The sequence below is a fragment of the Geospiza fortis genome, unplaced genomic scaffold, assembly GCF_000277835.1.
Source record: "Geospiza fortis unplaced genomic scaffold, GeoFor_1.0 scaffold166, whole genome shotgun sequence".
Lineage (NCBI taxonomy): Eukaryota > Metazoa > Chordata > Aves > Passeriformes > Thraupidae > Geospiza > Geospiza fortis.
Window position 1 is genome coordinate 2015182 of NW_005054310.1, and position 25724 is coordinate 2040905.

Here is a 25724-nt window from a genome sequence, read left to right on the forward strand (position 1 = left end):
ATAAAATGTTCAGACCACAACAATTATTATCCAAGTAACAGGGCTAAATCTTAGTAAGTTCTCAGTGGTGCTGTTCATGAATGATTATGTCTATTCCTTTTCTTAGCCCACAGGCTGAGTTTAATCAAGAATTTTGCTGTACCAACGCATTAAATCCAGACATAATAAATCTGCAGCTATTACACCATCTCTGAAACAGAGTCTTCAGGGCCTTTTTTTTCCCCCTCAAAGAAAAAAAGTAGTGGGAGCCACCACTAAAGATTGAAAGTTATGAAGATGAAAACCATAATGGGAAAATCTCACAAAAACACTAGTGCCAGCTGTCACTAGGTTGCACCAACAGAAATCTGTACACTTAAAAACCTTTGGTATGGAACACTAAGAACTTAATGCCTGAGCACTGTACTGAGATGATGTGAGAGCCCACAGCAAGTTTCATGAGGTAGCAGTCAATTTACCAACACTTAGAAACTAAGACATTAAAAATACACATTACTTCTGTCTACTTTTGATATGGTGACATTTATACAAAAAGGAAATATAATTAGCAAGTTATTTTTATGCACCGATCAATTTTAAACTTGAGCTTTCTGGTACAGTTTGACTTAATATTTTAACTGTAGAAAGAATGACAACCTCTTTTCTTCTGCTCTCCTCCAGCCTCCCCAAATATATATCCAATGAAAAAATACCCAATCAATTTAGTTCAGCCTCTTGATGTGTGTATCGAAGCTACTACATGTCCATCTCTGCTAAGGAGACAGAGCTGTCAGGAGACTATGCATGAGAGCTTAAGTCTAGGTGCGTCCAAATAGCAAAATAAACCTACCGCAAGTGACAATCCAGAACAGTCATGAGACACAACATTGACAAGGAGGACAGAGGAGGAAGAAATAAAAATTAAAACATCCACACACAAACATTAGTAGAAAACATGGAGAAATGACCTTTTTTACAGGTGTACATTCATTAACAGTTCTGCCTTCCCTAGAAGGAATCTAATCCTCCCAGTGGCCTTTGGTAGAGCTGTATACTCGACTTGAAAAAGTAAGCCTTGTCTGCAATGGAAACTGGTCTCAAGACTGAAAATCTAACCTTATTTTCAACTCATCTCCTGTCCTACCGCAGCTATATCTTTTGATAATCTTCATATAAAGACAATCTCGCTTTTGAATTGTGTTTAGGGAAGTGGATATTTTGAAGCACAAATATTCTAGAAGAGACAAAAAATTTATTCCCCTTTCTGTAATATCTAGCTATCAATGTGTGACTTGAGCTGACTGTGACTCTGTTTCAAAAGGATCTTCAACTATGCCAAGTTATGTGGCTCTGTAATGATTTGCCATGGATAGGCATGAATAAAAGTAGTTCACAAGTTATCCTCAACAAAAAAATCCAGACTAAGATAAAAATTTTATTTTCAGGAACTGTTGCTTTCAGTTTACCAAATGACACTCTCTTCCAACTTTGTGTGCCCAGGGAACTAGGATCCTGCAAGATGCCACGTGACTAGCAACTGCTATTATGCACTTCTAGCTGAAGGCAGAAGCAATTAGCACTTGCAGGTTCAGGCCTAACTATGACTGAAGTAGATTTTTCAGTTTTTGACAACATTAGTACTATATGTTGCTCTTTATAATGGCATTAGATTTACATCTTACTCTTCAATTACTTTTTTAGCAATTTGCTTCTTTGAAGAGCTAAAAGGCACTCTTACTATTCCCCTTTCTGTTTTATGCCAGAGCCTCTAAAATGCTTCAATTCTCTTAACTGAAGTATGCTACATTTAGCATTGCCTTGAGTTCGGCTAGGTATATGAAAACCTGCACTGGTAAATCGAGATTAACTGTTAGAATAAAAACCCCATCATACAGGAAAAAGTGACAGCCAAAATGTTGCATTAGGAATCAAGTTGGCAGAAGTTACTGAATGCCCAGGACCTAAAATCTGTACACTGTCAGACTGCTAGAAATGAATTTAAGATGCTAATTAAAGAACCTTTCAGACTGGGTTTGAATCCCAGACAGTGAGGAGAGGTAGCTGGAGGGTTGATGATCTACTTATTAAAGGTCTGACATTTACATCAACTGTGACTCTACCCTCCTTAGGTTTAACTGTGTAAAACAAAACATGCTAGTTAAATCCCAAAATATCCAGGAAAATGTAGGTTTAAATAACTATACAAGTATTTTGAATCGAATCATCTTAAAATACCTATCTGTGCAACATTTCAAAGTTTGAGATCTTTTTGTACACAAAAGATGCAAGATTCAGCTTTTTATTAAATTTTCCCATTTAAAAGATACAAATGGAGCTCAATATTACTAAAATAATGTAGTTTTGCATTTCAAATACTTATTTTCCAAGAATCCATGGTCATTTATCCAGGTCCTAATGAATATAATTAAAAACACTTAATAATACATTGTAAATACAACAAAGGCCTTACATGATATGGAACAAATTCCACATAAATATCAATAAACAAATTCACATTATTTATCCTATGAAAAAGTATTAGGTTCATTATCATTAGCAGGACATAACAAAGTTCTCCAGAAATTTTTCCATCAGCATAATCAAAGCAGTTCTTCCAAATTATTCTGGGTTCAACGGGAGAGCTAGCTTACAGTAGCCTAGGATAAGCCAACAAGTGATGACCTGATTTTCCACACATTGAAGGGGAAATATCTCACAATTTCTTAAATATTAATACCTCAGAACAAAGTCTATAAATACAGGGATGAATGTTAAATAAAACTGTTTTAAGAGAAGGAGTTTGTGTCACATTCATCATGTGGAGAAAAAAACAAGCAGCACAATATCTTCTTCAAGGGAGAACTCAAAATTTCTGCTCTGGTACTTCTTGAGCTCAGTCTCACTAATCTTTCTAACCTTGGAATACCTCCATTGACATTAGTGATTTTGTGTACCGAGGATGTTTTTCTCAGGTGTGAATTTGTCTTGGTGCCACACACTCCAGTACACCAGTGTGGCACACAAAGCACTGAATCTCCAGGAGGAACCAGGGTTAAAACTGCACACCAGTGCAGTATCTAAAGTACTCCACTTGCAATGGGGATGTAAGGGTCTCCAGCATTTGCTCTTTGTCCTCTTGTCTATGAAACTGAAACTGGAAATAACTTGGATAGCTCTACACTTATCCATTATTTTCCTCCCCTTATCTGTGCTCCTTTTAGACTCCTCTTATGTGATCTATTGCAGCTGGTCATCAGATGTGCAAGGCTTCCTCACCCTCACCTCACTTCCTGATCTTGCTCTTCCCCTACTACACCCTACGTGCCTGGGAAAGCATGCTAACCTGTTCCAGGACTCTTAAGACTGGCTGATGAGCCATACTGCTGGCTGTTCCCTCACTGAGCAGTGGCATTTCACCACTTGCTCTGCACTGGGCCATGGGCCTCTTTAGCTACCGTGCTTTAAGATTCTCTTCTTGGCTCTTGTCCCTGACCAGCTGGCCCTAGTTCTCGGGTTCCCAGCTCTGACTTGTATTTCTGATCAACCTGCCTTCAGCTCAGCTTTCTTCTATGCTACATCCCAACTTGTGAAATCATCTCCTTATTCCTCAACATGCCTTTATTCTCTCTTTTTGACCGGGTTATCACTCCTGTACTGATCTAGCTCAACTTCCCCAGGAGTCTTGGGAACACAGACTTGACTATGCAGTATCTTTGAAGTTATTTGCTTCTACTTACGAGGGTTTGCAAAGCAACTCTCTAAATTTCTTCAGTCCTTCCTTTTTGAAAAATCTAGCCCTTTGTCTTCTTAGCTTAGGAAATCTCTGAGCTTTGAGGACAAGCAGATACTTCATGTTTATTTCCTCATTCTGCTGCTCATTCCAAACAGTTTGCTCCAGGAAGAGCAGTACTAAAATCTCACAAATAAAAAGCTTTTTTTTTCTCTCAGGAAGGTATTAGTCGAGTCTGTGGCCCTTAGTATTAAGCCCTGCAACCTCTGCTTCTCTTCCGCCAAGTAGATCTGAAGGACAAGCTCTCCTGCCCTTATAAAAATTATGCTGCTCTCCAAGGTCATTATATTAATCTTCTCCAAGTTACTCAGCTGACTTACAGCTCCATGTATGGCCTGTTATCTTTAATCTTCTCCTCTCTAGAACAAAATGAATTCTCCAAACATCACTGTGTTGAATGTCCCTGTGGTTTTCCTTTTTCATTATTTCTCCTTGCTTCTGACTCTCATTTTAGCCTCTATACTATTGTTTCCTTCTCAGCTGAACTTTTGTGTAGAAAGAAATTTAGAGTTCACAACTACTTTTCTTTATCGTGTAATCTCAGAAATACTGCTAGCAAGATGCATAAAGATACATAAACATTGGCCCTGAAAAAAAGTACAGTGAAAATCGCACACAGTTGCTCCATTTTTGAAGCAAGCAGGACACCCTTGATAAACTCGCCCCTTAAGGATGAGTCACTAAATGCCTGCTCATGTGTTTTTAGCAGAGCAGGGAAATTGGCTGGCTGCTTCATCAGTGATGCCACACCCAGGCTCATGCCTTGTGATACCACTGAGAAGATGTTGTCAATCAGTCCACTCTTCACAGAGCCACTACTGAGACAACAAGCACAGCTTTTTCTAGACACATCAAACAGAAACCTTCAAATGCAACCCAAAAGTTCAAGAAACAGAGAGTTACTTTACCTGGTCTTTCATGCTTTTCCCTAAATCTTTAACATCTTTCATGTTAATAGCATTCTTCCCTCCCTTCTCCTTTCCCTTCTTCTTGTTCTTCTTTTTGAACAAGCATTTCTTACAGAGACAAAAGCAGCAGGTGAGGATTAATAGGACTGCAACTATGGCTATGGCTATTAAGGCCCAAGGTGGCACTGGAAGAGAAAAAGACACACACACAAAAAGAAGGTGGTAGACTGTTAGTAGAGTTAAATTTAGAAACAAGCACATTTCTCTCACAGCTAAGCCTTTTTCAATGAAAATGCCTGTCAGAAATACCAGAGATCCTTTCTAAAATATGCTATCATCATTTATGTATTTCTCCCAACTGAGCATTTGCCCATACAAAGCCAATTTAACACATCTATCTATATACAAGCCTGGTGACACATATCAAACTCACCTGCAGCTATTTTGATTCATCAACCATCTGAAAAGAGTATATCCAAAATATTTACTCTGTGCAATCTGTAAAATGCTCGGCACATTTAAGCAATTACTCATTTCTTTCTTTAATCATCTCCCCAACCCACCTGGCATTGTGGCTGAATCGGGTGGAACTGACTGGAAATTTCCCTTTTCTGGAATGGTGTCTGATCCAAGCAGTCAGTTCTAATGAACAGCCCTTTTCTCTGCCCACTGCTGCACTTGACAGACTCGCAGATTCCTCGCAATAGCTGCAGGTCAAGGTTGCCAGTGAAGACTGACCAAGGACAGAGGGCTGTCCAATCCACGGGCATTTGCCCTACCTGGCATCATGCTCTTAACACTAGCAAAGTTTCAGCTGTATTCTCACCTATACTCTCCTATAAACAAAAGATTGTGTTACATTTTTTCATTAAGTTCAGGCTGCAGGACATGGCTGAAGCATGAATAAATAAGAGAACACTTACTAGCATAAAATGTTCCTGTTAAAGATCAGAATTTTTGGAAAAAAGCAATTAAGATGACACTTAAACACAAGTACTCCAGAAGGCAATTATCTTCACACAACTCAGTTTTAATGACTACTGATTCCCACATTTAAGCAGAACACCTGACAAAATTTTAAATCTTGTAAACTGTCATTTTCTAAAAATCTTGAAATGCACTCAGTTGGTCTGCAAGATACTCAGTACATTACCTAAAGGTCTCTAATATGATACAGAGCTACAGAGCAAAGCCAAAAAGTGAATCAAATTTGACATGTTGACGTCAGTGAATCACAAAAGGGAATGGATGGTATAAATAGAGAAAATTAATTGCCTAAAGGAGCTAAGAGGAGTGCAAAGCATAGTCACCGGAACTTCCACTACAAATTACCAGTTCAGGAAGATGACAGAGCATCTACACCTTCCTCACTCTATATTTCATGAACTTATTTTCTAACCTTCATTCAAACTACCCTAATGACAGATAAAAATGTAGGAGAATAGTTAAATATTTCTGTAATATTTTTGTGCCTCCAATTGTTCATTAAATGCAGCTGCTATAAAAGGAAAGCTGTACCATATGTAGAACAAATGAGAACTGATTACTAAACAAATGAATGGTAAGACACAAATGGTGAACAGATTAGCAGCTGTTTATGGGATGTATTTTATGAAGTCAGCAGCAGCAATTCTGCAGTTAAAGTTGCATTAGATCTGCATTTATCACAACTTAAAATCTGTATTTCATGCATTAGTATTTAATTTTGTCTTCAAATCTGGTGTAGTACCATTCTGTAGCAGAACTGACACTTTTACATTTTTTTTCACCCAGCACTCAGAAATGTAAACCCATCATCTTTCCCAAGAACTATTTGAGTGCTCTACTCAAATTCTAAACTTCACCTGTACTTAGTCTGAAACAGCATTTACATAACACTGTATCTAAGATAATCCACAGGAGTTATGACAAAAGTAAATGAATGATGCACTGGAATTTATCAGCTTTTTGTTTCACTGATTTGTCTGCAGTGCCTGAAGCATGAATATGGGGAGTAGCAAGAATGCGGGATGGGGTTCTGCCAGCAGGATGCCACTCTGTGAGGTAAGAGAAGAGGAACACATCAAGTGCAGGTAAACTGTGAGAATCAATGGGTTGAGGAGACAGGGAATGTAGGCATTAACAGGACAAACACATATGCATCCTGCAGATGAAAAAGCCTGTGTAGGTAGTGAATTCAAGTGCCTTTATGCTGAAAGTGTTGTATCAGGTGGTATTCTGGCACTGCTGCCTTGGTTCTCTGAAGCATGAACAATGTAGGGTACCTTGGGGAACATCTGAAACACTTGCAGATACCTCAGCTTATTTTTTACAATGTGTTGTCTGCTCTCATCTATTTGTAATTTAATTTCAACCAATACCTCTTGTGATGCAATTAAATGATCATCGAATTAATATCTGGGACACCAAGAGTTATGCAGCATTCCTCACTTACCTCTTCAGAAAAAATCTGCTATCTTTTTTTATTAAACAAAGCATAAGCACTAAAATAAAAACACGGAGGCAGCACAAAATCTGGACATTTACAAAACCACTGCAAAATTCAAAACCAAAAAGGAATGGATTATTTTTCCCAATAGAAGTGTACTATCTCTGTCACAGAAATGGCTCATTTGAACATTGTTGTTGACAGAGATTGCCCAGTCAATTGATGTAAATAATACATTTAGGACAAGGGAAACATACAGTTATCATTGACTTTGAGGAGATGTTTGTTTCCTTTCAAAAGCATGATACAAATATTTTAAAATGTTAATAATTTTACATAATATTGACAAAATTTTCCAGAATTACTAAAGACTTTGAGAGTTTTTCTACCTGTGTTCCCCCATTTATGATGGTGCCAGAAGAGCCTTAAATTTGGAAAAGGTAAGGTTTCAAAAGCTACCTCTCTATAAAGTCATCTCCAGGGGGACAGACTGAAGTCACTAGTCAATTTGGAAGACTCAAATCTGCAGCCTTTTATTTTTAAGGATGCTGTTTACCAGCTGTGACTAATATCTATAAAAACCTTATCAACAGTGTAAGAAATTTCTTTTTGTGCAGTGGCTCATATTGAAGATCCATATTGATTGCTTTCAGTTGGACTTTACCCATGCTTATACCAGATTTTCAAAGAATTCTATTTTACAGTGGACAAGAGTGGGAACCTACAGTTTGAAGACTACCTCCATCCGTATTATACCTCCACAGTGTGACCAGGCCCAGCAGTTTGAAATCACAAGAACCATTGAACAAAAGAGCTCTGTGGCAGATGAAGCAGGGTGGGTGACTTGGAAAATGCTGATCATGACCCATGCAGATCAAGGTGTCAGGGAGCCAGAAGCTTTTTGTACAACTTGTCTTACCGACTGCCTGCACAAGGGGGTGCTTTGAAACAAGCAATACTTACCTACCCGACTGAGCAAAAGCTATTGGTTTAAGGATAATAAATATGTGTGTAAACTTTCTGGTGTTTCAGTGCTATTTTCTTTGTTCTACTCCTCTGGGAAAATACAGAATACTTATTTTGAAGAAGCTGTCATGAATGTCTAAGTGATTTGGTGATTCTACAAAGCTCTTAAAGACAAATCTATAAGAGGGGATTTGCTGAGTAGCAGTTAGTAAATAAGGTCTTGAATTAGTGTTATTGATCCAATCCAGAGCATGCTTTAGGACTTCAGTGAGAAATGTAGGAATGAAGCCTATTTGCAAAAGGAGGGTGTAGAGAAAAAGAAACACATGTCTTACTACTGGGCAATAGTAGGGCACTGAAAGGAGTAAGCTCTAGGAATGTGTTGAATCAAGGCATTTTGAGTACCAATTTTGCATACTTTACTCATTTTGAACAACAGTCAGACATGGATGCAGATAAATATGAGCTCTCTTATCTCTCTCTGCTGCCTCCTTCCACTAATGCCAGACAGTGTTGTGTGTGTGTTGTGGGTCATTTGATGTACTGATACATTTCACAAATAAGAGCTGTGATGCTCTTAGTTTATAATTTTAGTTTGGGCTTAGGAGTCTGCTTACAAGGCTTATCTCCAGACCATACCCATAGGTCATGCCTGTACTCATGTTCTGCAGCGATCTGTGAGGGCACAATGGACATAGTGGGAACACACATTCCCAGAGGTCACCTAGTGATGCTCCAACTGCAAAAGGCAATTTGCCCATGAGAGCCAACCTAATCCAAAGCACTGCCCCTACAAATCTCGAGTCCTCAGGACTGACTGCTTCATTTCACTGACTTGCTTCTGCCGAGCTGCGTTAGGTACAGCTTGTGTCCCGACCTGTCATTAAATCTTGGTCCTGTGAGCATGCTAGATTCTAAGGGAAGGATGTATTACTGACTTATTCAATTTAAGAGCTAGAAATTTTGTCCTTTATATAAAGACATCCTTACTTGGCTTTACACAAAATACTTGGAGAGGTACAGGCCTCGGGTCTAAAACCGACATTTCCGTTAGATGATCTAAAATTATCAAATGCCTTGGAGGACATCTGACTGCAGAGGAAAGACTTTAAGAGGGAAGTCACAAAACGTGTAATGGCATCAAAGTGCTGCAGCCTGGGAAAGAGAATAAAATCCTTAATCCTAATGATTTTCTTCCCTTTCTGAGTGCAACGTCAGAAGACACTTTACCAACTTACAACACAAATAGAAGGAAGGTCAATGAAGAACTGAAGAGAAGAGCTGAATTAAAAAGTGAAGACTCCCATACCAAAAATACTGTTCACCAAAAATTCCCAATTAAGCAATTAAGCAGCTCCATTTAAACCGTGACAGCAAAGGACTATCAGATGATGGCAGCTTCCATATTATTCAGGCCCATAGCATGTTGGAATTGACAAATACTAATAATCTATGTTTCAGAGGGGCATGGTGCTTAACAGGAAGCTGCAACTGCCAAATAGCTGTATGTGAAGCACATTGCTGTAATCTAAAGCTCTGGTAGCCTGAATATTGGCTCACTGGCAGTTTTAGTTTATGAAACCATAGTTTTTTCTTAGCTTTTTGTACTTATAGCTTCTAATCAGGGAGGAAATTTCATATATAGCCATATTCAGACTTTTTGTATAGAAATTTCCTGGGACCATGTTCTGGAAATCAACTTGACATTCATTAGAAGCTACTTATAGAAAATGTCCTGAAAGCAAGGACCCAGGTAAAAGATACCACTATGATAGCAGAATGAATACAAAGGTGATCAATGCAAAGAAAAAAAGAATGCTAAAACATGGTAAAATTACTCAGGAAAGACAAAAAGTGAAAATACATACTTGCATTTACTGATGATTTAAATAGTAGCATTCAGGCTTACATAGCTACATTTCCACCCCAGACACTCTCCTGTGTGACCTCTTGTTTTAATAGCATGCTTGCAAAATACTACTTTTACTTTCTTACGTTCACTGCAACATTTCTTTTTCTGTTGAAAGTTCACACTGCTACCTTTGACCCAGCACTAGAAAGAACCATTACAAAATAACTTAATGAACGCACTCATGCTCATACTTCTCCCCTTTATTTTTGAGCATGTGCAGTTGTGTAAGATTCTTTCTGTGAATAGTTTATGGAAGTTACTGAAGCCTTAACTCTGCTAAAAGAGGTATGTTCTGACAGTGAAAGATCCCCACAAAAAATAAAAGTCCGTGGAAGTGCACTGATCAGATGAGTTCACTGACTGAATACACCCCTGCCTATAGATTTTTAGACATTATAATGCAAGATTATGCAAAATTTCTATGATTGAACATCCCATTCTTTGCAAACAAACTCACACTGAATTTAGCAGCAATCCTTAATACAGCTACAAATTTAGCCAAGGCGCTTGGGCTGTTTGCGAATATGATGTTCCTACTGTATGCTCAAAAACTGGAAATCAAAATGCATAAAAGAACCAAGATATTTACCTGAGGGCAAAACCACACCTACTATTGTAATTTGCAGGTCATTTATGTTTATTACTGCTGGTATGAGTTCACCTTTTACAGCATGTGTTATGTTCTGTCAAAGTAAAACACAGTTACCCAACACTGTATCTTCTGCCTGCAGAGCACAACAATTTGTCTGCACTCCTCCCTCCCTCTTTAATGTGTTTTGCTCCCTCTCTCCTCCAGTTCCTCACTGCTCAGTCTCATCAACTCCTCTGCCCCTCGTCTCTGGAGACATATGGGGGAGAAAGCAAGAGAAAGCAAGATGGGAGAGTCCAGATGAGACAGGGTGGTGAAGCGGCCAGAGGGAGGAAGTAAAGCTTCTGAGATATCTCCTTCTTGAAGGAAGTACCCCAGAGAGATTGGCCTTCAAAGGCCTTCAAGCTTAGATGTCAGGTTTCATCTGTATAAATATTACAATGAAAACAGCTCTCTGTTAACCTCCACATTCCTCTTCCCCTCCAATCAAAATGAGACAGAGTAAGAGCAGAAGAGCATTAGCACAGCCCTGTGCTCTGCTGGCTCTGTCACTGCCGCTTGGGGCTGCTCTCTTGGGCTCATTTTCAGCTTAACTAAGGCACCACCTCTCTGGTGGCCAGATGGCTGCTCAGCAAGGTCCCTCCTGTGGTCTCTGGCATCTGGCTGCCCTTCCCAGCAGTGCCATGCTTCTGCAGGGATGTCAGCTCTCTTCTTACCCTTTCACAGCTCTCAGCCCTCCTGCAGGCTCCTGCTTCCCACTTCCTCCAGCAAATACAGCAATTTCTTCCACTGCCCTCTATGAAAGATGATACACTGCACCTGGCACACAGGGACCCACAGGAGACACCAGCATCCCAGCCTCCTGCTGCATGGCATGTCCCTTGGGAATGACTGTAATGCTGGCCAGTGAGACAAATAGAACAGTTCTCCTTTCCAGCAAAATCTCTAGGTCACTTCATACAGGAAACAGTGCAGGGAAAGGAATGACTTTGGGGAAAGATGTTTTCTACTCCAGCAGGGTGGCTGTAGCCAGGCGAGAGTAGGTCTTTTCTCCCAGGTGACCAGTGACAGGATGAGAGGACACAGCCTCAAGCTGCACCAGGGCTAGGTATCAGAAAAAAATTCTTCACAGAAAGAGTGCTTCAGCATTGGAATGGGCTGCACAGGGAGGTGGTTGAGTCACCATCCCTGGAGGTGTTTAAAAGAGACTTGATGAGGCACTCAGGGCCATGGTTTAGCTGATAAGGTAATGTTGGGTCACAGGTCAGATTCAGTGATCTCAAAGGTCTTTTCCAGCGTAGTTTACTCTGTGATTCTGTGAGATAATATTTTTAGAATGATTACTCCTATTGGCTCATATATCTGTTGCCACTAAACTTTTAAAATAAAAAATGAGTTCAGCATCTAGAAAATTACCAGAGACAGTGCTAGGGCACCATGAGCATCTGGGAAAGATGAAGAAGGCTGGAGCCTCCAACCATACCTGGAAGCCAGACAGGTTTGCTGAGGACTCTGCAAAAACTATGCACTAACAACAGCTGAGGCCAAATACTTCCTTGAGAAGGGACAAAACAATCCATGAGGCTAATATTCAACTATGACAAACAAATATGTAGAAGTCTGAGATGACTGCTTTCCATCATGTGAACAATTCTGTTTTGTGGTTAAAATGATGCTTTAAGCTTTAGCTTTCAGTTTTCCAGGCTCTGTACTGCATTAGTATATAACTCTGAACTTCATATAAAGTGTTAGCACCTTCTCCTCACAGTTTAGTTCGACAAAACAATCCTTTTCCAGCCTGAGAACCAAGAACACTGTTGCAGCTTCAGGCCCAAAAGTTATAAGCAGTGAACTGAGAAGAGCAATCTAGGAGGATGGGACTTCATAACCTGAAGCTGTAATTGGACATTTAATCCTAATATGTAAATGGACCAAATCTTATAAAAGTGTGAAAACTCGTGATCTGTTGTCCATCTTGGGTGTAGCTGTGGCCAGGCTCTTGTACTGCCCAAGGTGTATTCTTTAAAGGCCTTTAATAAATACCTACTTTATTCCTTTAACTCTCTAGCCTCTGTTCTAGGTAGCCTCTCAAGGCATCAAAGACACCTTTCACTTTTCTTGAGATATCCACAATATATTGAACCTCTAAACTCAATTGATAGACTGAAGGAAAATAAAACAATAAAAAAAATCTGACTTGGAACTGGAAGTTTCAAAGGGACAAAATACTCCAGTTGTATCAATCCCAGTACTCAAAAATAAAGAGAATAAGCCTCAAAAATAATGAAACTGATGGGAAGAATAAGTCATGCTTATGCATGTTTGATTTTCTTGTTTATTCTTTCTTGCCTATACATCTTTGATTTAATTGTTTGCAATGGACACTGGTCTTATACTCCTTTTCAGTTTTTGAACATTTGGGTAGATTGTACCACATTTTCTAGGTTTGCCCTGTGAAAATGAGAGTCAGTCATGTATTCAAATGCTTGAAAGTGGAATCACATTTCTTGCATTCTAGAATTAGTCATGCATACTACATATGAATATTATAAATTCCCACATTAAGTATGAACTCCACTGCCTAGAAAGAAAGAGCTAATTTGCATACCTTTTTTATAAAGTACTATGCAGGGGTAAAGTCCTTTAAAAGAGGAACAGACTTGTGAATTATGACAAGATGAACTTACAGAAACTCTGTTTGCCAATGTTCTATTAACATATATAATCTTAACACAGGACACTATTACACAGTGACTTAGGATTTAAAGCACAATAACTACTATAAAAAGATAAGAAATACTGGAATAGTACATCAATTTCCCAGTGAAAGTAAGAAACAGCTTTATTTCTTTCTGGTAGTTAATATTAACTTAGAAGTTCAAATAGAAAATTGCTCATATTCACCAGCAATTTTCACCAGTAGAGCACAAAATGTCTTATAAAGGAGGTAGGTATCTGAACTTCACAGGTGGAGACACACATACATACAAAATAAAATTACCTTGGTTAGAACACAGAAAACAGAGTGGGAGCATCAGAGCAGCAAAGTTCATGTCAACTGCAGGTCTTAGTCACCCACCCACAAGTACAAGGAGCTCAGGGCTGGAGGATGTCATGCACATGGTGCAAGCAAAGGCAACCTTGGATACCACCAGAGCAGGCAGCACCAGTGCCACCCTGGGGTGCATGCACACTGCTTGGGCCCTGGTAGCACAGAGGCCACCCAAACTCACAGCCAGAATGAACTCCTCCAGCACACCAAATCATCAGCAGCGTGGGCCCTGTAAGGCAGAAGAACCATGCACACATCACAGGTGCCCTGCATCCTAGCATCAGGCCCCTTAAGGCTGCAATCTTTCCAACACATCTCACTGGCACCTCAGCTACTGCGGTGCCAGGAACCTTGCTCAGGTCATAGGGCACCTGCTCCTCTCTGCTCCTTCCCAAGCAGCAAGTCAGAGGACCACTTTCAGATTTTCTGCATGGATGTTTCATACAAAACAGTGATGCTGCTGAGAAGGACAGGAATGTGGCACTTCCTACCCTGGTGAAACAGTTACTATCTGTAGGGTAGTTACTGTGCCACAGAGAATGTAATGACATGTCCTGGTCTGAAAATGTTCCAGCCTTGTGCAAGCCTTTGGGACCTTAAAACTTCATTTTATCATTACAGATCTGTAGCACAAACAAAGAGATTTGAGTTTCATTTGTCATGCTCTGCTACTGTGGTGCAGTAACCCTGGATAGATTCTAGGTGCCTGCCAAAGCTGCTCTATCCCCTCTCTTCTCAGCTGGGCAGAGGAAAGTAAATATCATCAAAGGTCCCGGGTCAAGATAAGGACACGGAAAGATCACTCACCCATTACTGTTGTGAAACAGACTCAGCTTGGGGAAATTAGTTTAATTTATTACCAATCAAGAAAGGTATGAGAAATAAAACAAAATATTAAAACACCTTCCCTCCACCCCTCCCTTCTTTGGGGTATCAACATTTCTCCTAACATTCTCTACCTCCTCCTCCTCCTCCTCAATGATGCAGGGGGACATAAATGGGGTTTGCAGTCAGTCAATCACACATCTCTACCCCTCCTTTGGACTCCTGCAGGGGGAAGACTCCTCAGACTTTTCCCTTGCTTCAACATGGGGTCTCTGCCATGGGAGACAGTCCTCCACAACCTTCTCCAATACATGTGCTTCCTACAGGCTGCAGATGTTCACAAACTGCTCCAGCATAGGACCCTGCCTCAGGGTGCAGTCCTTCAGGAGCACACTGCTCTGGTGTGGATCCTCCATGGGGTCACCAGTCCTGCCAGCAAACCTGCTCAGTGTGGGCTTTGTCCCCCATGGGGCCACAGCTCCTGCCAGGACTCTGCTGAAGCTCAGGCTTCCCATGGGGTCACAACCTCCTCCAGGCCTTCACCTACTCCAATGCAGGGGCCTCCAGGGGCTGCAGGTGGATCTCTGCATTCCTGTGGACCTCCAGGGGCTGCAAGGTCCCATCCTGCCTCACCATGAGCTGCACAATGGGCTGCAGGGGAATCTCTGCTCCAGTGCCTGGGGCACCTCCTCCCCTCTGCCCAGACCTCAGCGTCTACTTCTTATTTGAAGCTTTAGAAACAATATTTTTTCCTTCCTGATTCCTGAGTGCCATTTTATTATCCAGACAGCAATACTGTAACCAGAAACACACTCAGATGAAGCACTGAATTATGGGATACCACCGAGTAAAGAGAATTCCCTCTTCACACATACCAAATTGTTGAACCTGCCCATAGAAACAAGTCTGCTATTCCTTAGCTTTGTTGCCAGTTCAGATTTCAATTTCCCACCTAATTAAAAAATTTGGTGAAATTCTCAGTGAAATGTACTGCCTCTCCATGTGAAATCAGGTCAAATGTTAAAATGTAAAGTACTTCTATTTTGTAAACAACCAAATTCTCTTCATAAAGGTATGACAGCCTTTCCTTTAGAACTGTATCTTTTGCCTCCATCCATTACACAGCCCAGGAGAGCTATAGAATTGACTTCGAACAGATACTAAGCAGGTTCTTATGTCTGTTTTTATCCAGCCCTTGAAAAGGTCTGTGATGAACTTGTTTCTTTGTCCCTCTGAAAGGTAAGATAAAGACAGATTAAAAAGACTCTTCTACAGCCTAGAATGTTATATATATATATATGCATTGTACATGTCCTCCACTCATTAAAGAAACAGATGCATTCTGCAGTTAAGGATTTTGGGAACAATTAATTACAAAAATTTATTAATACTTTCAGACATAAAAGCCTTTGTTGGTGTTTTTCTTTTTTTTCAAATAGGTTCAACCGGAATCATTCACATACTTAAGTATAGTAAACAGTGAGAAAGATCCATTTTTAATAGGCTGGGGACCTTTTTCTTCAGTGTCCAGAATGATTTACCAAAAATTAATTGCATGGTTGTAGTACTGATAAATCAATTATAAAAACAGTCAAGGAGCAAATCAAAACCAATCTTCTTCTCCCAGAGAGAATTATGTTAGTACAATTGCAGTATGTAGGCAGCAATTGACCATATAAGAAGGCACATTTCTTTCTGTGACAGGAATGTGTCTCAAAAAGCATATTCCTTGTGCTGGCCAGTAGTGTATGCTTAGTAAAATCAACCAAATATCTGCATTTTTTGATCTGTTATTTTAAATGTACAGCTAAAACTTTGAACAAGATTCTTTCATTAAATATTATCTTTATTAATAGACATTCATTTGTGTGCGGGTAGTGCCTACAGGCACTGACTCAGAAAAAATGCCTCACCAGATCAGACACTGCACACAGATGAAATAAAAGGACAGCCTTGCCTGAGAGGCTTTTCAGTGAAAGGGCCCAAACCTGTGGGGTGGGCACGTGCCCATCTTGGTCTGACTGCCCACAAGAGCTGTGCCCTTGCCCAACCATCAACCTACAAGAATGCACCAGACGTGCCCACTGCCAGATCCAGTGGGTCCAAGCACATCACAGAGCTCCCCTGCGCACAGCCCTTGCTAAATAGCCCTTCTGTCTTCTCACCAAGATCCTCCTAGGATCCTGTCCACCTAGGACATGAATGCCCTCTTTCTGGAGAGAACCCACCCACACAGCTTGGCAGCTCCATATCCTGCCAGTGGCCAAGCTTATGGCTACGGCTGGGCCCTGACACACAGGACAAGGGAAATGAAGCACCTCTCTTTGCCAGGACCCTCCAAAAGAAGTGCCTAAGCTGACTGTGCTATTGAGGCACTTGTAGTTTGCTCCAGATTAAGACTATATAGTCTTGTCTATTTTTTTTTGCACAAATGGTTGTATGGCAAGTACTCTCCCACTGAATGCTCAGTGTGAGATTAAATTCCCTGTCCCTAGTCACCCTGACTGAAAGATCACACATGGTTCATCATTTTTGCTTATAGGCTGGCTGTAATACCAACACTGGTCCTTAGGTGCTGCAGGTAAATTAGCATGAGCCACACACATGTTCATGGGGATCATCAATAACGTGCACTTTTTTGGTTCAGTGTCCTCTCAAATCTGAATGCAAGTGAGTGCTAAGATTGCCAGGTAATCATGGTCTTGGTGCATGGCCAGCAATGCCTGAGGTGCAGCATACACAGGCAAGAGCTCAGACCATGTATCAGCCATAGAAAGAGGGAGAGCAGGGTGCTGGAGTTGGACTGAGCTATTCCACCTCAGGATGGCTCAGCTCACGGCAGCAGAACTAAGCCAGGCTGGTTGCAGTAGTATGTGTGCATTTTTCTAAGGGACATCAAATTGTATATCAACAGTATCAATCATGCAGGGGTATGCAGGAAATTCCTGGCAGGCCTTCTGTTCAGCTTGTGGACATGACACTGGTTCATGAGACTGGGGGCAGAATGCTGTGGGCTCTGCTGCACTGGTTTATGGTGCGTGCCTGGTCAGGGCAGCTGGGCCATCTGTTCTGCAGTGTGGGCTGCCAGACTGCCTGGGGGCGTGTGCTGAAGGATTCAGTGGTCCCAGGCTGGCACCTCAGGCATTCAAACTAAAATCTTTTCATGACCTCTATCTATTAAGCAGAGGTGCTGCTTTGGGATATTTATACCAGTTTTTCAAATTTCAGGAGAACAGGTACCAACAGACCAGCTATCCTAAGCCTCATCCCAGTGCTGGGATGGAAAGACAAACCCATTCTTGTGTCACACCTCACCTCTGCTTAAAAAAAGCACCACAAAAGACAAATCCTTTTGCTCCTTCCTTGCCAAGATAAACTTGCCAAGAAAGCACCACTGGTACGAATGCACACAAGAGCTTTTGCAGCTCTCTGCTCTGTTCCACTAGCACACAGTTACCACCATGATGTGTATAAGAATATATATTACAAAAATACAATTTTATGGAATCTGCACGTTATTAGACACATATACTGCTAATAGAGAAAAATGAAATGAAATTTAATCTGGTTATTCACAGACCATATACAACTCAAATCCCTCAGACAAAATGTTTTCACCTTCTATTTAATAAAAAAGCAGGTTTTGACCTTTCTTTCTCTTTTTATGTGCTCATTTTCATTTTAAAAGACTGAAGCAAAGAATCTAAACATGGGTTGAGCCCTTGCCTAGTAGTTTGACCTCCTTTATTTTGAAAGAAGCTATCAAGGTTGCAAGCTTATATCAGCAGTGGCCTTTGTCAGAAAAAATCTATTTTCAAGGTATGGTTAAGGTTAATAGCCATGTTGCTTTTCTTTTTCAGAAGCTCATTTAGCAGCACAATTATGATGACAATGATGATGATTGATTACTAACTTCTGTCTTTTTGCACAAAAAGCACCATTCCTGACTGGATAACCATAAATGCTGTAATGATCATTATCGTTGTTGCAGGAACCACTGCCAAAGTGATAAATAGATTTGGTTTACATTAGCTACCAATCTAAAAGCATCATTTGACCTCATTAATAGATCTAATAAAATCTGGAATCATGCTCCACAAGAAGACTGTCCTTTTTAGAACAAGAACTCCATGGCTTTTTTTCTGATCTCCATAAATATAAGAGCTGAAATTTTGTAACCATTGTAACATCACAATTCTCTCCAAAACACTCAGTGCAAATGCTGGGCATTCAATTTGTCTGACTTCTTCAGTCTGGAAGAAACTTAAACTGTTCCTGGGGGGCATTAAAAGATACCTGTACAAGACCAGTGAATCTGCATTTCTTGGAGAAGTGGTCAGTTTGCTGAAGGAGCCAAGGACATATTCACACATAGAGGTCTGTAAATTTCATGTCAGTACACTGAAATGGCCTCGGTATTATATGGTTGATGTATAGACACAGCATTTTAGATGTGTGAAAAGACAAAGATGCAGACTACATTTGATGCCTCCATCCACAGTTCCTACATGCTACAGTTTCTTTTTTTGTTCATCTTTAAGGTACATGTATAACACACTCCTCACTGCTGCTGCACTTCTCACTTTGCCTACCTAGCAATGTCAGAAGTTCATAATTCAGCATACCTGGAAAATGTTTTCTTTCATACTGTGCTTTAGTCTTCTGCTAATTAGCCTAAATAATTAGTTTACATGAGCTCTAGTTAGGTCTTCTATTCAGCTGGGCCATGACAGTAGAGTGTAACTGCTATAGCTGTAACTCAAAGTGATAGTTTTAGTTTCACATTCAGATGATGTGGATCTGAAAGAAGCTTTGGAAAGACTGTTTTATAGCTCACATATCATCCTGAAGGACAGCACTATATGTTATTGTATAGTGTGGATTAATTGAGCTAGTTTGTACCAATACTTTTTTGGTGGACTTGTCTAGTGAAAACAACTACTATCAGTATGTCTCTCAAGAGAGAAACTCTCCCTAAAAATCTCACCTGCTATTTTGATCACCCTTTTAAAAGAAATGATGTAAAGTAGAGGATGGAGTATGACTATGCTAAGGACAGCAGAGGAACCGTGAAATAGAAGACTTTTCATCAACTTCTCCATTTTATTCGGTGATTGCTGCTGATTCTAAAATTCAATAATGTTGATAATTGGAACCAGAAATCTGTTCTCCCCTCTGATTTTAGCCTATAGTTTGAATTAGTTCCTACACAATGCCATGACTTATAGCATGAGTTAGAAGTGCAGTCATAAATTAAAGCTTCTGGCTGGGTGAAGGAATTTAATCTAAGTCTCTTCATTTCCTGGAGGAACACTCCAACTATAAGATTAACATATAAAGCTTATATATATTAAGAGTGGTGAGCTGTGCTACCAGTTTCATATCAGAAGACCCAGCCTTGTTTTACTCCTACCCTCATTCACCCAAAACAAGGACTGTAGGCATCTGTCCTTCAAAGGGATTTTAATTCCCCACTGTTTAAGTGGGCAGGTGAACCAGCTTGCTGCTCTGAGACATGTGTTAGGGATTTCAGATGAAAACCTTCCATTTTAAATCCCTGTACCTGGCTTGTTGCTGGACAGCCAGCCTGGGAGGCTTTTCATTGTTCTGAGACCCCATGACTCCCACCTGTGCTGAGTCTGAAGGCCAGCCGTGTAATACTAAATGCAGGCTGCAAGGTTTTCTCAAGTTATGTCAGTCATTCTTCCTGGATATGACAGAAACAAATAAATTCCCTCTCTCAGTACCAGACTCCACCTTTGATTATCTGCATTAGGTGTCAGTTTTGCCTTACGCTGCCCAAATGAAAAGCAGACACATTCTGGGCACTTACATCCCTTATGGGATCTAGTTATAGAAGCTCAACTCACAGAAAGAGCCTCCTTTCCTCCATCCTATTGACCCTGACTGTGCTCAGCACAGATTGATCCTACAAGTATGTCCAGACCAGACTTTTTGCACTAAGTGAAGCATTCTTGTAAGGGCACATTGAAAACTCAATGCTGAAATGTCACAGCTTTTTCTCGTAATTGTGAAGAGAATAGGAAATGGAACCATATGCGAGGTCTTAAAGTCAATTCTTAGACATTCTTGTTTCATTTTGCTGCAGAAAACAGTCATCAGGGTCTGACTCTAAAGTTCCATACTTGACTTGAATCTACAGTCCTCTGGCTGACACCACTCCAAGTACACTGTTTATCTTTGTATTGCTTTCTGAATGATTTGTTAGTTGCATAATCAGAGAATAGTGTTATGTTCCTTTTAAAAACAGGAAGCCAGCAGGCTTAAAGATCACAAAGAATGCCACTAAACCTCGAGAGAAATGAATTTAACACCAGACCCTGTGTCCTCTCCTGAGAAAGGCATACATTTAATTACAAAATAAATTTTTTACTCCAGTAATATTTTGCTCCAGTATTTACAGCCAACCTCAGAAGCTGCTCACGATGAACATATTTTCTTACTGCTATTTAAAACCCACTGCATCCCCTCATTTTCAAGAGTTCATCTCACTTACTAAAATCATTTAATTAAACCCTATTCTTCTTACTGGATTAATTTCATTGCTGCTAATCAGAGACTGAAAAAAAAATCAAATCTTAACATTAGAAGCACACAGCAGAATTCTTCTTACTGTCTCTATATAAATACATTTTTAAATGGATTTGAAGTGATTAATCTCTGGTTTGGCCAGAAAGAGAAATAAAAATTAGAAAGGAATGCCAGGGAATGCCTAGGAAAAACAATCACTCCTGGAATTAAAAGTCAGTTTGCTGAAATCAAGGGCTGTGTTTCTGATGACTTCTGTCCAGTGAGTTATCTGTCCCAGGTTTCCAATTCCTCTAGCAAGTATTCTGCCATTAACTAAAGCAGTTCTCTCTTAATAAGAACTTTGCTACAGCTCATCAACCATTCTTTCAAACCTATGGCACCACCAGTAATGAACAATTAATCCTCTGCCTCCTCAGAACTGAGTTAAGCTTGGAACAGAGAGAAAAAAGCAGCAAAAGAAAATGGGTTCTGTGAAGCATGAAGAAATAAAAATAAAAACATGATAAAGAAAATAAACATTAATGGTAGATGAGCAATCAATAAAGTCCAAAGCTTGCAAAGATTGCCTTGGAAACTAAGTGCTCTAAAGGAATTTAAATAACTATAAATGGAATCTGAGAAAGATTTATTTAAGAGTGAATTAATTCTTCAGCATATTTTCCTTTTTTTCTTTTTTTGCATGATTGTCTCTTAGGCTACTTCATTTTCTGCATATGGTGCCACAGGACAGCAACAGATTTATCTCTAAGTTATATATGTTCTTCCACAGTGATTATTCCAGCAAGCAAAATGTTAACACATTTAAATTAATGCAAATGAGATAGTGGTTTTTTATTGGCTGAAAGTGCTTCAAAAAAGACTAATAGTGATACACAGATGTAACTTTGCATCTGCAGTCTAATTAAAACTAATCTAATTAAATATGGTGCCTCTGCAAAGTCGCTTGAGCACTACAGAGAACACGCAGAATACCTTTTATAGTTGGACAGAGCTTCCAAGAGCCAGTGTGTCTGCCATTTCACTTCATTTGGAACCCCTTTAATAGGAGGTGAGTAATCAGCAAATAAATTCTCCATGGCTGCCTTGGAATTGTTCACTCAGAGAGGCAGTGATAATGTATCCATAGATACAACAGCAATGGAGGCCACATGGAGGCAATGTCCTTTCATTATGCAAAACAATACAGGTGGAAAAAAGGAAAAAAGCTTGAAGCCACCAGTCATCCTTTAGCCCCACTTACTAAGGAAGAATTCTACAAGAAACCTACTTTTGCAAAGGAGTTACATTACTGATGTGAGTTGTTCACAGCAAAGTCGGGCATCATCAAAACTTTGTCCTGTCTGGGTATTCCTTAAAAAATATTTTCTTTTCCACTGGCAAATAAATATTCCACAGACATTGTATTCAGTAAGAAAACTTACTGCTCTCAGCTGAAATTCTGCCATAAGCTATTCTAGCACTGAGATCTAAAATGGCAACAAGGTAATAAAACAATGTCTTCCCCTCTCAAAAAATTCAGTAAGAAATCTCATGTTGGAAAACTGTCTTAAAATGTTTAAACCAGCTATAGTCACAGGAAAGAAGGTCAAAGGAGGACAAATCCCAGGGAAGAGAAATTGTCATCACAACAGATTTCCATAAGGTATTCTCGTAGGAAAAAATACTCTGCATTCCCACCTTAAAGAAATAGATAATATTATAGATAATGGAGAACTGTCTTGACCTATTACAACCTAAAGTAACTATGTTTGTTGAAAACCAAAGAGAAAAATGTATGGTGCTTGGCAGGAATCTGAATTCATGCAGAGTAAAGAGGCTCTCCAGATCTTATAGTTTTTCCTCCTCAATCCTTTTTCAAGGCTCACCAGATCACCAAAATGTTAAATATCCATATTGATATTCATAAATTGTTGAATTCCAGTATGTCTTTGATTCTGCGGGACAGACACGGTTCTATATTCCCGGGAAAATCTCTGTATCAGGCCACACTTCGTGTTAAATAGATAAATGGAATGAGAGCATACGAAAACTATACTGGATTTGACACTCTCCTAGAGGTCAGCAAACTGAGTCTTCTCACCATTTTAGATTAAATCTTCACTGTGTGAAAAATGAAAATAGGCTTGAGAGAAGAGCTCTGAAGACTTCTCTTTCCTCTGCTGGAGCCCTGAGCAGTGAGCTATTTACCCCCTGTAAGCCAGAGGCTAAGCCACTTCTCCCACAGAACAGGGGCTCTCCCACAGAGCATTTCTGTGCCACCCTCAGTGAGGCAGATGAGTGATGCATTCTCCATGCAGTCTAACCTGCAGGCTATAGGCTCTCTCTCTTCTCTCTGGGGTGAGATACATGGGTTTAAACTCATTTAGACTAAGATGCAAGTCATGTTCTTCCTCATCTCCTGGCAGTGCCTTAGCAACTATTCCTATGACAAAATAAAATTGGTGACAACATTTGGCATTTCCCTTTCCTTCTTCAGCCCCACTGTAGCTCTACTACCTCCAAGGATGAAAATACAATCTCCAAGTAAAAAGAGCAATAGACATGACAAGTAAATCCCATAGTGAAAATTGAGTCTGCTGTTTGAAAAAACATACATAGAGAGTTCTGTTAGGAAAAAGAAATCATAAATGATGAAGTCTCCAAAATGGCCCATTAAAGTAATTTTCTTTGCTGTCTGATAAGTAGAGCTATAATTTGAGTCCTTTCAGTTATAAATAGTTCCATTAATTTCAGTAAAACTATGCTGAACAATGTTTGTAGGATTATGTCTTCATGTGAACTTACTAACACACAGGGAAAAAGCACTGCATGTTTGTGACAGCATTCCTTCAACCTAGGAAAGATAAGTATGGTGATTTATAGAAAAGGGATACTTTGCTAAGTCATAACTAATTTTCAGACTTAAATTGCTAATCAAATAGTAATTTTCGTGGTATTTTTCTATAACCCAGCGTGAAATTTACTCCGTTTGAGAAGCCTGCATAAGGCATTTTTCACAATATAAAACCTGTATTAAACTGAGGTTTGTGTTGCACAGGCTGTCACAGAGACCCATGCAACAAAATGAATATTCCCCTCTGTGAATATGAGCACTGAAGGTCAGCAGCACCATGCACTACACTAAAGAGCCTCATGGTAACAGAGACTTGTAAAACAAAGAGGTGTTTTTCTCCTAAATATATAACATGAAGTGAAGTTGAAAAGAATTAATTTTTTAAAACTTTATATCAAGGAAATTTAATTCAGATCTAAATTCTCTTGATGCATTTCAGAATGTATCTTGATGTATTGCACCAGTGAGGCCACACCTCAAGAACTGTGTTCCTAATTTTGAGTCACTTCAAGTCAAGTGAGACATTGAGATGCTGGAGAGAAGGGCAACAAGGCTGGTGAAGGGTCTGGAACGCAAGTCCTGTGAGGAGTGGCTGAGGGAGCTGGGGTTGTTTAGCCTGGAGGAAAGGAGGCTCAGGGGAGACCCAGCCACTCTCTACACCCACCTGAAAGGAGGCTGGAGCCAGGTGGGGGATGCTCTCTTCTCCCAGGTTACTAGAACAGGGCAAGAGGAAATGGCCTCAAGCTGAGCCAGGGGAGGCTCAGGACACCAGGAATAATTTCTTCACTGAAAGGGCTGTCAAGCATTGGAAGGGGCTGCCCAAGGAGGTGGTGGAGTCACCAGCCCTGGAAGTCTTCAAGAAACAATGTGGGGCTTAGTGCTACGGTTTAGTTGACAAGATGGAGATTGGTTAAAGATTGGACCTGATTATCTTGGAGGTCTTTTCCAACCTAAACGATTCTTTGATTTGGTGATTTTATTGTGGTATCACACATAGCCTAAGGAAAGGAAAGTGAACTGTCAAATACATGATTATTTTAAAATACATTCTATTTTATATATATATATTTATAATTTTAATATAATTTTATGTATTTTGATTTCAGTGCAATTTGGAGCTTTTGAAGTGTGGCACATACATGTGGTTATAATTACATCACATTAAGGATATTCATTGCATGTACTTTTTTTACTCTTTTTTTACTTTACTCTTTTACTTTTTTACTCTTTTAATGCATTATTTAGTTTACTAATTAGGCACTATTTACTATTTTTGTTTATTATCTTTACTTTTACTCCTGTATTACTTTGATCTCACATTTCTCTTGTGTTCACTCAATACACAGTATACATAAGACAACCTGCTTTTATAATATATGAAGGCTTTATCATGGGCTCAGCCACCTGTACATTGTCTTTAAATCAAGACAGAGTTTTAAGCCACCACAAATATAGAAAGGTAATTTATATATGGTAAAAACAGTAAAGACACAAGATACAGCAAGATAGAGATTATTTTCAAAAACAACATAGGACATCTGATGTAAAGTTTCTAACTTCTAGAGTTCAAGTCAACTATATTGGTGAGCACCACACTTAAAAAAATTTGAATCTTAACCTTGTGCTGCCTTTTCAATAATTTTAATAACTAAGGAATGAAGCAAAATAATATTGTCTTGCCAAAATAATCTCAGAAAGAAATCTGCCAAAATTTGCCTTACTTTCTGATTGCTGACATTAGCACATTACTCTACAATACAGCAAAAATAAGGTTTGTTGGGTGAAATCTCAAAAAGGGTTACCAGAAGATAACTTCTGCTTATTTTGAGATGACTGTTTCTAATCTGACTTGTCACAAACTCCTGGATCAGCCAGGTGATGAGGTGCCTG

At 39.7% G+C, this 25724-nt stretch overlaps 1 protein-coding gene across 3 annotated transcripts in view; it reads right to left on the reverse strand.

Annotated features, from left to right (window-relative positions):
* The window catches only part of SYT1 (synaptotagmin 1), a 255317-nt gene that overhangs the window by 84434 nt on the left and 145159 nt on the right, over positions 1–25724 (reverse strand). For all 3 annotated transcript variants that reach the window (XM_031055590.1, XM_031055591.1, XM_031055592.1), the window contains one exon: positions 4678–4862. In XM_031055590.1, coding sequence (XP_030911450.1) covers positions 4678–4862 — 185 coding nt within the window. The remainder of the gene's footprint in view (positions 1–4677; positions 4863–25724) is intronic.